The 12,965-nt window shown below is 38.8% G+C and overlaps 1 protein-coding gene across 1 annotated transcript in view; it reads right to left on the bottom strand.

The window, feature by feature from the left end:
* Positions 1–2,139: 2,139 nt before the first annotated feature.
* The window catches only part of mboat1 (membrane bound O-acyltransferase domain containing 1), a 13,222-nt gene continuing 2,396 nt past the window's right edge, over positions 2,140–12,965 (bottom strand). Inside the window, exons 4-13 of the mRNA XM_035672337.1 lie at positions 11,879–11,974; positions 9,703–9,758; positions 9,133–9,187; positions 7,805–7,997; positions 7,160–7,352; positions 6,935–7,038; positions 6,749–6,813; positions 6,511–6,643; positions 5,971–6,122; positions 2,140–5,587 (exon numbers count right to left, since the gene is read on the bottom strand). Of these exons, the coding sequence (XP_035528230.1) occupies positions 5,410–5,587; positions 5,971–6,122; positions 6,511–6,643; positions 6,749–6,813; positions 6,935–7,038; positions 7,160–7,352; positions 7,805–7,997; positions 9,133–9,187; positions 9,703–9,758; positions 11,879–11,974 (1,225 nt within the window). The 3' untranslated portion in view covers positions 2,140–5,409. The remainder of the gene's footprint in view (positions 5,588–5,970; positions 6,123–6,510; positions 6,644–6,748; positions 6,814–6,934; positions 7,039–7,159; positions 7,353–7,804; positions 7,998–9,132; positions 9,188–9,702; positions 9,759–11,878; positions 11,975–12,965) is intronic.

The raw sequence follows: 12,965 nt of genomic DNA, 5'->3' as shown, positions 1-12,965 counted from the left end.
GGCCTGGTGTGGATTCTCCATGATAATGACACATTTTCATTTATGGCAAATGCAACTAATCTTATTTAATTTGTTTAAAATGTTTATGTGTCTGTTTCTGTGTAAGTCATAGCAATTGATTGTTTAACTCAAATAAATGCTTGAAGAAAAAAATATTATACAGACTAAAGCAGGTGAGATATTCCACACATCTGTATTCAAGGTGCAACAGGAGAGTCAGTCAAGCGCAGTCTGTACACGTATGTACACACATACACACACAGTCCTGAGAGGAGGTCTCATCAGGCAGATAAAGTGAAACCCTATGGGGATGTACTGTGGGTGAGTTCCCAAAGTTCTGTCTTACTAAATACTTTTTTTACCAAGACAGAAAACATTTATATTGGCTGCTGACATTTGTTAACAGAAATCAGAAAAAATGCTGGATCAAGCTTTTTTGTTGCTTCTTGTATCTCTATGCTCAGTAACATATTTGGTTTATGCTGATGTGATATTCATGTCAGTCATTCATCATTTCCTACAGGTCTACAAAGACAAATATATTAAATGTTTAGAGTCACCTGTGAAGGTTAATTTTTATAGATAAAGTTACAGTATTGATATGATCGGCCAATTCATAACACAATAACTGAGCTAGTGCTATGTGATATCCTGTTAGTTAAGGCATTTTGATCTAATAAACACTTGTCCCCACGGGCACACTGTCATCCTTAAGTCACTGTCGGGTACAGCAGTGAGGTTGTTTGGCTGATAAAGTACTGAGAGAAAATAACAATAGTGGACATACTGACAGCAGATTTACTGAGATAATCTGCTGGTTCTTTATATGTGTTGGAAGAGTATTGTGTGTGGGCTCTATTCTTTCATTACAATCATTATGAATCATAATGTGCATTATAATGTTAGAAACAGAATGGCTTTTTGGCTAGAGTTATGTGCTTACATGCATGGGTTATCACCACCATTTGTTTCTATAATTAGAATTCGCTGTAGCTGTTACAGTAATATAGAAACACCTTTCACAGAGAGGATTAGTAGTAAATGTAAATTGAATGCAGGTGGTACAGTGGTCATTATAGACTAAATATGACATTATAAACTGTGGCTCCCTGCTCCAGCCCCAGAAAACCAGTAGACTTACTGAAGCTGTGTGTACAGAAAGAGCACTATATGTACACTGACAGAATACTGACGAATGACAAATGAAAGGAAAAACCTCACTAAATAAGTGTAGAAACATAGGTCCGCTGGATGGTACAATTAGGCAATTAACATCGAATCATGCTCATATAAAATGCTTAGTAGGCCCAGGCTCTGGTAGCTGTCATGCTGTGGGGGGCAAACTACCAGCCCGGGGGCCATTTTCAGCCCCCCATCCACCTCCCTCCATGATTTTAAAAATATAATATAATACGGCAAAGATGTCTGCAAATGCCTGCACCTCACTAATACTCTTTGTTGGTTTTTCGTTCCATTTGTCACCCACTTTACTCTGTATGTCTTTAGAAGCTTGACTTCTATATCTACACATACATTTTTAAATGTGACCAATTAAATAACTATTTTATCTATACTCCTAGGTTATATAACCTATATTTTCCATAGTTTTTGCGCTCAGTATAAGACTGATTGTCCTGTCTGTGCAGAAGAAAGCAGGCAATGTAATCACTAAAGACCTAAAGTGGAACATACTCTAAAATTACAGCAATTTAAGTATGTTTTGTTGTTACTCGTTGTCATCTTTGTCCATTTACTTCTGTTCCCCTGGTTATTAGTTGTCTGTTTGACCCGGTTGGATCAAAACACAGCGCGCACACACAAGCATAACAGTGTCAGAAGGGAACAGACAGGTGACACAAGGGACAGAGGGGCAGGCATTTCAAGAACATCATCAGAGATTAAACAGCTTGGGACAGGCGTCGCATATAGAGGGTTTGACTTGATGGTGTGAGTGAGAATGAGAGTAAAATGTAACACATACAAAACAAATACGACTCACTGGAACCTACTGGATCCTAAAAGGTATTTATATTTACATCACTTAAGTTAGAATACAAAAAATACATTATTAAGTAAATTACATACCAACTAAAAAAAAAAATTTTTATATCAAGAAATTCAAACTTCGACAAATAATAATTTGTTTCACTGAATCTTTATTTGTTAATCAACAGTTTTTTATACCACTCACGCTTTCCTCTATACAAACAATACTAAAATGGAGCAATGGGGCAATATCAGAAAATATCACACACACACACACACACACACACACACACACAAAGTCAGTATATTTGATCACACACATCAACAACACATACAAAAAACATCTTCATAATCAGTCATTCAAATAGCTGCTCATTCTGACAACACATTCATACTGTATATGTGCCACTCATCGCTCATTTCCCTGCACTAAAAACATTAGCAACAAGCATACATACAGTGCAATGTACATGTTATTGGTAACAACACATTTAAGGGTTATAACTAGTTCCATATCAGTTAATAAGGGCTTTGTCTCACAAAAACAATTCTATGTTATAGCAAAGCCATACTTGGGAGGAGTGTTTTCACTTTTCAGCACTTCTTGAGGAGTTTAGGTACAGTCAGCCTTCAACAGTGGCTGTTGTGGGGACTAACTGTAACACCATTGGCATTTAGCACCAGCATTTTTCAGGCCAAAATGTTTAGAATTGCAGGCCTCTTGCAAAGAGTCTACAGGTCCCCAAAGCAGTCACTACTGAAGCTTCATTAACTCCAGGAAATGTTTTACTGTGTTGTTAAACATTAAAACAATCCACAAACATTAAATATCGTCATATTTTTCTCCAAAATGACCCAAAAGTTAAGAGATGTAGTCAAAAAGAGATTCATTCTAATTAGCCAAGGGGAAATAGCTTGATGCACATGCCCCCTCCTTCTTGTTTCCCTTAAAATCTCAAATAATTCCCATTATTGGTATTAACTGAATAATAAGTGTTAATTCAATACATGCCCACTCCTGATATCGACACTTGCCTGTGAACTGGGTACTTGTCACAGCAAAGTTGAGAAGTGTGATTTTCACATGACACTGATGTCTCGACAGAAAAATAGACAACAAGTCTACATAGTCTGATGTTTTTCTTGCACAAACAGGCTCTACTGTGAGCCTTTACATATTAAGAACTAGAGGTTGAGTCAATGCCAAAACAGGCAAGTCCAAAGTATACATTTTTCCAGTAGTCAAAAAGTTTTGATTAAATTCCAAAGCAGGTAATGAAATGCATTTAGATTGTGTCTCTAACATGATTAACCACAAAAAACAGGCTGTTAAACCACAGGAATAAACTGCATGTTCATTAGGCAACCCATAAAATGCATTTAACGGGATAACCTGACATAACCTTCAGTATGTCATCTTTACTGTGTACTGTTACACTACCAAAAATATATTCTTGCATTGCAACTTGTTAGCATTGTTAGCAAACTTTTTTAAGAACTGACCCCTAAATGTATAAGTTAACATGCTAGCCTGCAGCAGATAGCACCATTGCTAACCAAGCCACCGTGCCACTTTTAAAAACTCCAAATGCCAAACCTCCACTGAGTGATCCATTCTTGATGCAAAAAAACCCCAACAAATAATGAATGAAGTGCTTAGCTGATCTGTAATCATAAGCATCACCCTCTGATTCATTAACTTCGATTGTGCAAAAGTAAAAGCTAGTGAAGAGAAGAAATTGTGAATATTGCTGAGAAATTTGTAATATAAGTGGAAAAATATGCTTTCTGCTCATGGTTAGTTTGAAGTTGCACTGGGAGATACTGCAGCGTGACCGTTTCAGTCAGTCCCAACTGGCCTACCTTCATTACTTCAGCAGAGTTCAGACAGTACAAACAACCAGCAGATGTCTCTGTTAAATCAACCTGCCGCTGTTGATAAGCTCTGGTAGAACAACAGTTTTCAAATGTGTTCTTTCACAGAGCGACAGAACACAGCACCCTGCTCCTACTGAGAAAAAATACTTTTGATATATAAATTCCTATTTTTGTTCATACTTTCCATTCTTTGAGTGTGCAATGGCTTCCTCCCAAAAAGAGAAACATCAAATGTATTCTCAGCTTCACCTCAGCTTTTTATTCAATTACTCTGTACCATAATAATAATAATAATAATAATGATAATGATAATGATAATGATAATAGGTATCCAGCACCTATCACATGGTAAATACTAACACATTAAGAAGTACGGCACTATTAAATCCCCTACTGCTTTAGCCCACAATGAGATTTCGTGGGGAAAGTCTGACTACGTTCATTAAGTTATTGAAAATGTGTGCTCAGATTGCAGCATTTCATCACTTGTTACAAATGTGCAATGCAAAACAACATAGTTGTTGTTATGTTGCACAATGTATTCTTCAGCTATTTGTTAGCCTTTCCTTTATGTTTACTCGGGTATAGCTAAAGCCCATGATTATAGATAGTGTTTACTTGTTCTACAGCATAGTGAAGCCTCCTCACCAGGAGGAGCTGAAATCTGGCCTTAAAAGACTAGTAATGGTTTCACTGGACAGTTTGAGAACTGCATGGTCTAATTGGTATTTCAAGTGTCTTTGCCCCAAGCTGGTACAAACTAACAGTGGGAGAAATACCGACACAGTCCACAGTTTTTCATGATAAGGTCCACCCACCCACACACACACACACCAGGGTTCTCTCTCCTCTTGGTATGCTCTTTTGTTGTGGCCACACAAGGGCAGCCTTTGTATGCTATTAAACTGTGACCAAGTATGAGCGTGTCTAAGAGAGGGTATGAATATTTGTTTCCTAGTGTGTTGCCTGTTTATGCATGAGTTTGTGTTTGTGTTTGTTTTTGTGCGCGCTGGTATTTATGCCCCGTTTATGAGCTGCCCTCTACTGTGCTGGCTTACATCCCATCGGTCAGTTGGACAGCGCAGATAGAGGACAGGAAAGAAAGTGAGCCTCCTTTCTCTCTTCACTCTGTTGTATTGTTTGTTGGAGCAGGCAGGCTGGTGTTGAGATGGGCAAGGAGGGGGGACAGTGGAGGAGAGAGGGGGCAGGTGGAGGGGAAAGTGGATGGTGGTGGGGCCAGAGACGTTCCCTCAGCTAATGTTTCAGTTTGCAGTCTGCCTGTTGAGCTTATGTTTGATGTATTGTCTCAATCTCACTGTATGGTAGAAAAGCTTTCCCCATGAACATCCAGTGCCATAGGTTGACATCCTGCATCGTCTTGTACGGTCAAGGTTTTAGTCCTAACTCTTTACTCTGTCCCAAAAAATAAATAACACAATGTTTTCCCATTTTAAATTGGTTGAATGCCCTTAAGGGATATTCACTAGTCTTTGAGAGAACACCATGGACTGAGAGTTTGGTAAAAGAACGTGAAGAGGGGGTTTTTCAGTCTACTTTGTCATTGTTGTTGGAGTGAACAGGCTGGCACTGGGCTGAGCACGAAGACGAGAATGGGGAGGAGGAAAACGTTTTAGTGGTGGGAGAGGGTTCCCGGGGTTTGTGCTTATGATGCAGGGCGATCGCAGCCAGAATGCTAATGATGTGCACGTGGAAGTACATAGACCTAGGAAAGAAAGGAGGAAAACAGTGTAACTTCTGTAACTTAAACCATCTATATGCCACAAAAAGCCTGCTAATATATTTACACTAGAGCTGTAGGCTAATGATTACTTCATTGACAGAAAATACATCAGCAGCTGTTTTGATAAACAATTAATAGTTTTCAGTCATTTTGCCAAAATTCTTTGATTCCAGCTTCTCAAAAGTGTATATTTTTGTATGTAAAGTCTTCAATGATAGTAAAATGAATATCTTTAGTTGTTAGCTAGACTGCTGGTTAAGCAAATCACGACATCTGAAAAAGTCAGCGTGGGCTTTGGTAATAACTGATGTGCATTTTCAATTGGGCTTGAATGGATAAGAGGACTAAAGGTGAGTGTTACATACCTGTAATAAATCAAAGTGGGCTCTACTGCAAGAAGTAGAAAAGGCATGACAGTGTAGCAGATGGCTAGCTGGGTGGCTGCCCAAGTTAAGATGTCGTAACCCAGTTTCAAGGCTCTAGAAGCCAGGAAGTAGTGGCGGACAGACTTCCGTACCTGGTGGGGTGAGACCGATAAACAGAGAAGGATAAGTAACGGTTTTAGCACCAGTGAAAGGATTAGTGTATTTAAGCTATGCTGTTGATGTAATTCTAACGAACCCAGTTAAGTTCCATGACAAGAATTGATTACGTTCCTTCAAAAAATGTCTCAGATTGTATGAATTTAGACTACTAAAGCTATATAATTTAGTTTGCTGTGGTATAATAATGTTTAATTACTTTTGACAAATATGTGTGTAAAATTTAATAAAGTTATCAACATTTCAATTGCAATTGGAACAATGGAAAAAAATACTGATTGTCCAATTTGTAGACTGTTCATTTTCTTTGGAAGTGCACAGTCAAGTATTAATTTGAATTTCCAGAGGAGGTACAGTACTCACAGTTCGTGCTGCCATGGTGATTGGAATGGCAGTGATGAAGGTGAAATAGTACCCAGGATAAACACCGTGCCACAGGGCAGACAGGACAAAGGTTAACGGCAACCTGTGCCTAGGGGCTCGGTCATAACACACCCTGAGCAGATGAAAGGAATGGGACATATTCACAAGAGTTTGGGAAATGAAAAGCTAGGAAAGCAAATGAACCGTACTGAAGTTGTAGACGTACTGAGGCACTTACGTTTTGAGCCAAATTCCGGTTCGAATATTCCAGTTGTCTATAAATGTCTTGAAGCTGGTTGCAGTCTAAAGAACACAACCAATAAATAACAATTTAGTCATTGCCAGACTTTGAATGACATAAATGTGCACAACATTTAACACAGCAATGTTCTGTTTTTTAAATTATGTTAAACACTGAAGGTACCTCAATCCCCAAGATGTTGAGGTTGCATATGAGGTCCCAAGATGGCTTTCCATTTTCATCCATTCCCAAGAAACCATAACCTGCAGCATTGTTGACTGCATCAGCTGACAAGAAGGAGAAAAAAAAACACATGACATACATGGCAGTAACAATGCAGCTCATGTTCCCATCATCACACCATGTCATACCAGCTGACAATAGTCCAACTACACACACAGGGCTCACCTAGTGTCCAAGCAAAGTAGAATTTGGGCCTTGCTGCTTGTATGGAGAAGAAAGCGTAGGTGAGTCTGGTGAGGAAGGGGGTTTGGCTGACAAAGTGGGGGTCCACGTTGTACGTTATCGGCAAGGACCGGGTCACAGTGAGGAAGAACAGCATACAGCCGCAGCAGACCAGCAATTTTTTACAGACTGCGCTCTGCAGAGAAAACATACAGAAACCAAATATTGGTTTGTTGCTCAGATCTACTGAATCCATTCACTATGTCCATCTACTCCTGAAAAGTTCAGGTTACACTTTTTTCTTTAAATTGAAGGATGTTCCTATTGGATCGGTGTACACCTCTGGATGCCCAAATACTATTGGACCTAGAGGAGACTAATGTTAATGTCCACACCAGCCAAGAAATGTCTCATTTCATTATTGCCTTATGATGAATTTATTTCAGATTTCAGACCAAATACAAAATTTAAAATTAGACACTTATTATTAGTAGTGTCACATTCACACAATACAGTGTCAGTGTGCTCTGTCTCACAATACACCTACTGCTCACTAGAAAAGTGTGGTCTAGAATAGACAGACAGATTTAAAACCACTCCTACTAGTCCCAGGTTATGTTGTGTCATTGAGTAAAATCATGAACCTACCAGAGGTGACGGGTCCGGTGTCTTATCATAGCCGTTCTGACCATTACATGTCGCAGAGTGCTGCCTGAGCCTCCTGCTAATGTGTTGGCCCTCTATGAAGTCTGTGTAGTCCTTATAGTTAGTGCATGGTCCCACCAAGATACTCAGGAAGTTCAGATTGTAACTCAGGTATTCGATGAGAGAAGGCCTCACACTGCAGAAAGAACAACATCAGAAATCACTGAAAACGAAACCGAGAACCCCTTTGTTTTCAGCATTGACTGCAGTGATCACTTCAGGTGAAATGCAACAGTGTTAATGTATATTTTCATCTAAGTTGGGTGGAGATGTGAGAAAAGCATGCCGTTCATTTTTAAATAATAAAAAAAATTCATAATTTAAAAAAGGGCTCTTGTAAACATGTATTATTGCTTGGCATATAAACCTCTTTACATAAAAGCAAACATTCTTTGACGGACAAAAAGTTACTTTTTAATATTTTACACCAAGACATCCCAAATGTTATAAATTAGGTTTTAAATGGTTCCTTGGGCCCTCTGATTACAGCAGTTACACAGCATTTTAAAGGAACCAGGAAGTCATAAATGTACTTTTTATTTAAGTTTATTCATTCATGAAAGCAAAGTATTGACCTAACGAGATTCAGTCTACATAGCTGGTTAGACGTGCCTCAAAGCTTGTATATAATGTTTACAGTACAACCAGAATTGATAAATAAAAACAGAATCAATAAAACTTAAGTGATATCTAAACCTACAGGGAGCACAGAAATCTAGATCAATCACTAAATTAAGAGCAACTATGTGCTATGATCATTTTTGATACATTTTTAAATTAATTCTGAAATAGCATGCATGGTACACTGATAAATGTGGTTTTATCACATCACATGCATGAACATGTAATATTTCCCATGCAAAATGAAGCCTCTTTTCTAAGTCCCCAGCATGCTTTTTACATGAACAAGCTATTCACCATGATTGCATCTCCTTGTCATTGTCCTTTGTGGCTAAAGGAAAAGAAACAGTTATTCATTCTTTAAATAAGGTGTTAATTCAGATGCAACCTTCTGTGCATGCATATATACTTTGACAGGGACATTAGGTCCAGCACAGTGTGAACTATTGTATGTGCACCTCTAAGGACAGATGTAAAAGATAATCTATTAAATCAGTAAGGAAAAAAGAAGAGGAATCAGAAACCTCCACTTTATTATTATTGTTACTTATCTCCAAAAAGTCTATATCCTGATGTTTCACACTGCAACATACAATTACCACTGTATAAAAAAAAGTCATTTGTATGTTTTACAGACAGTAAAAACTTACTTTATAGCCAGAAGTTTCTGCTCCGGGGTCAGTTGTTCAGATTTCTTACACATACCTGAAAAATAAGAGATGAACTCATGAGTAACCTCCATTTCACCAAACAATAAAATGAATGATGAGTTTCAGGGTCCTCGTATTGCATGCTGGTTTCCTGTCATGCTGTCAGAAAGTGTGCAGTGAAAGGCCAGGCTTAATCTTAAATGTTAAGTAATTGTGAGATAATGTTGCCTCCATTATTAAAGGTCCAGTGTGTAACATTTAGAATGGTCTATTGGCAAATGATATACATTGGTATGTTTTCAAGGGAGTGGGTTCTCTTCAGATGCCACCACATTGAACCAACATGTTTCTACAGTAGCCCAGAATGGACAAACCACATACTGACTCTTGATAGGGTCTTTTTTTCATGGCCACCGTAGCTTCTCCTATATGCTTGGAAGGCTGAGCTGTATTCAAATGGTTGTAATCTGCAACTTTACCACTAGATGCCACTGAATACTACACACTGGACCTTTAAGGGCGTGTGTGTGTGTGTGTGTGTGTTTGTGAGCATCCTCTCCTCTGCTTTACCATCATGAAGCTGAAAAGCCAGTGTTGTGATCTTCTGGGTTACTATCATCAGAGGCCTGAGCAGAAAAAATAAAAAGAATTTTATTGTTCAGTTCAACTGTAAAACACACACTGCTTTTCAGTCATTTATTATACAGTATGACTGACTTGAAACAAAGCATGTCCCAAGCAAGCGCCACTGAGCTTCTCTCTGAGGCGACAGAATTTATTCCCCCCCATGAATCACTTCTTTCATTTCATATTTCATTCTTTTCCAGTAGTGTTAAAAGAGGCTCACTTATTCATCCAATGCAATTCATTCAAATCAACACATTTTCACGTAACCTCCCTTTGAAACCAGTACAGCTTTATCTTGTTAAGCTCCCAGTACACACAAATATAGTAAACTAGGTGAACAACAGCTGGTGTTTTAGTTTTAATTTGGTTTAAGTTATCAGGGAGTGAGGTGACATGGAGGGCAATGAGGTCCTGTACAGTAAGTCTGCACAGACTAGTTTCACACCCCCTCTCCTGGTTTCATCCACAGATAGAGACCTCTCTGTCCCAAGAATGCGTGTGCACAAAGACACGCATAAACTACATCTCTCCCTCTCACAAACACACACACACACACACGCTCTCACTCTCACACACACTGGTTCCTGTGTGTGATTGGGCTGCATTGTGTGCACTGCATGGAAAACCGAGGCAGAGGGGCTGGCCGAGCGTCTGGCAGTGCCAGCTCAATGAGAGTTGGCAGTGGGATTTAGAGAAACATTTTCAGGGTGTGCAACCTTCACCACTGTAGCCTACAGACTCTGTTTTTCCACAAAGACTCCAAGATTGGGACTCTAGACAAGATTTTGACCTAGTTTAGATTCAGTTCTGCCTTTCTGCCAAATCTAGAAAACATCAGCTTATGGAAATGCTCACTGACAAAAGGGACGATAGCACACAGACTGTAGAGACAAGCTCTATATTAACTGTGTTTGGCATCCTCCAACAGCGAAAGAAACACAACATGTCAAGGTGATAATGAGGACAACACAACAGTAGAAAACAGATAATTACCAACATAAATGAATGGTGTTAAAAAATAAGCCCACAGAAACAAAGAACCTTATTTTAAGTACTTCCTTTGGCATTGGATTACTTCATCAAAGCCTTTGTGTGAAGTTACACATATAAACATCATCTGTGTGATTCACAACCAAGTATGTGTGCAGTCTGTAAGCCTAAAGAAGCTGTATCTGTAATTTAATATACGACCCTCCCAAAGGCTGACTCACAGGCCTGGCTTCTCATCACCAAAGTCACGCGGAGTGCAGTTGAGGTTGCCAGCAAATTCATCCACACCAGAACTGTGCAAAAAAAGTTGCTGAATACAGGAGCCACCAAAGTCAGCTGTTACCTTTTAAAAGAAACACTATAACATCCACTCTGGAATGATTTTTTCCAGTGGTACCACACCTCAGGCATTATCCTGACATTATCTGTAACTCCATGGTTAGTTAAATATGTTTTTTTTTTGTTTTTTTTAGTTAAACCAGGGAGACCCAACTGTGGTCCACAATGAAATAACCAATATGTTATAACCTCTTTATTAAAAGAAACTACATGCCATCAATGTGAACATAGCTATTAAATTAAGTTACATGTAAATGCCTGTGGGCAAAGTTCTGATTTTAGTCATTTTTGTGGTTGCAATCTTTCATTTATGAAATAATGAGCAATGACCGGGAGTCACTGCTCATCTTTCCCTCCTACTACGTTAAGTTCTTCTTTTAGCACTTCTTTAAGATTCTTGTAGAGTGAGAAAAAGAGCATGTACCGTTGTAATGAAAAGAAACCCTTTAAATATACAGACTGCCTAATCCTTTAGAAGAAGCCTTGTTTCTAACACAACAAAGTCACAGTTGCCAGGAGGCAGTAGTGCGTGAGTACCTCAACTCTACCTGTCTGGGCAGTGTCAACTGTGAACAATCCACACTGCTGCTTTTTAATCAGTGGTGTTGTATTTACACAAGGTCGTGGCACTGGTGAATGTGTGAACAGGTACAACACAGTTTGGAAACGTTAACTGATAAAATTAGAATTGCTCTATAAATGAAATGACTAGCATGCTGTCACCACAAAGGTGTGGCAACGAAAAAAGAAGAAGTGAGACACCTGAGTGATTACGTTTTTTTCTCCTTACCCAGAGAAGTCAGTGGACAGTATTCCATAGTTAAAGATGAAGACTCTGCTCACTTGGCACACTGTCAAGTAGCCCATAGCCGTCACCATGGAATACCTGTATGTGGAGGAATGGACAAAAGGCAATTAAGATGTTCTGGTGATAGATATAATACGACGAAAAATATGACCAAGTAGGCCTGCCACATCTCGTTAAATCACGAACCAGTTGGTTGAGTAAGAAATGTCTTTTTATGCTGATGAAGCTATTAGTCATATGAGATTACATTATGGAATTTGTAGCACGTTGGCAGAATTAGCTAAATATACAGTTTTGTATATTTGTGTCTTTGCCTTGCAGACTCAGATTGAGACAACGACATGGATGCCTTTCTTATGTGTCTGCATACAGATGAGCTGAGCTGTGTTCATGGAGGTCTACTGTATGCAATCGAGCAACAGTTTCTTTTAAAAATAAGTTATTTATCAGTTGCTGTGGATGCAAACATTCAATTATTTGTGAAAAGTGCAATTAGTGACTTTAAAAATATGTTAGTGACTAAATGTATTTGAAGTAAACTATTAATCTGCTACTGGAGACCATAAAGAATCACGAACTGACATAGTCTAAGAAAAATCGACAACCAAATTATTATTAAACCAGTTCAAGGGCAGAGAAATGTTTAACACCAGGATCAACGTAAGAAAACATTCCTAAAAGTCACAACCCAACAGAAGGATTGCTCAATTTTTGTGGGTGTGCACTAGAGTTTCATGAGATTGTCTTGATTCATTCAGTTACCTCCTCTCACCCTGTACCAGTGAAAAAGAGGTGTGTAATGTGCTATGTATGAACAATACCGGCTTTATCATCCTCTTCCAGGTACTGCCTTTACTCGTAAATACCAGAGCCTAATACTAATAATCGATACCTAACCATTCCATTCATAAAGAGAAAGGAAACTACACACACACACACACAACCAAATATGTTGATTTCTGTCAATTAAACCCCATCAGCTGTTTGCCTCCTGCTAGACATATGGCCTGTGTTAAATCTAAAGAGCAAATGGAGCCGCCATTGAGTGGGGCATCATTTTAATGGAACC

This window comes from Morone saxatilis, unplaced genomic scaffold, assembly GCF_004916995.1.
Source record: "Morone saxatilis isolate NCDOM2014 unplaced genomic scaffold, NCSU_SB_2.0 Contig24, whole genome shotgun sequence".
Lineage (NCBI taxonomy): Eukaryota > Metazoa > Chordata > Actinopteri > Moronidae > Morone > Morone saxatilis.
The sequence above is the reverse complement of the archived record's forward strand: the minus strand, read 5'-3'. Positions and strand labels throughout refer to the sequence as shown.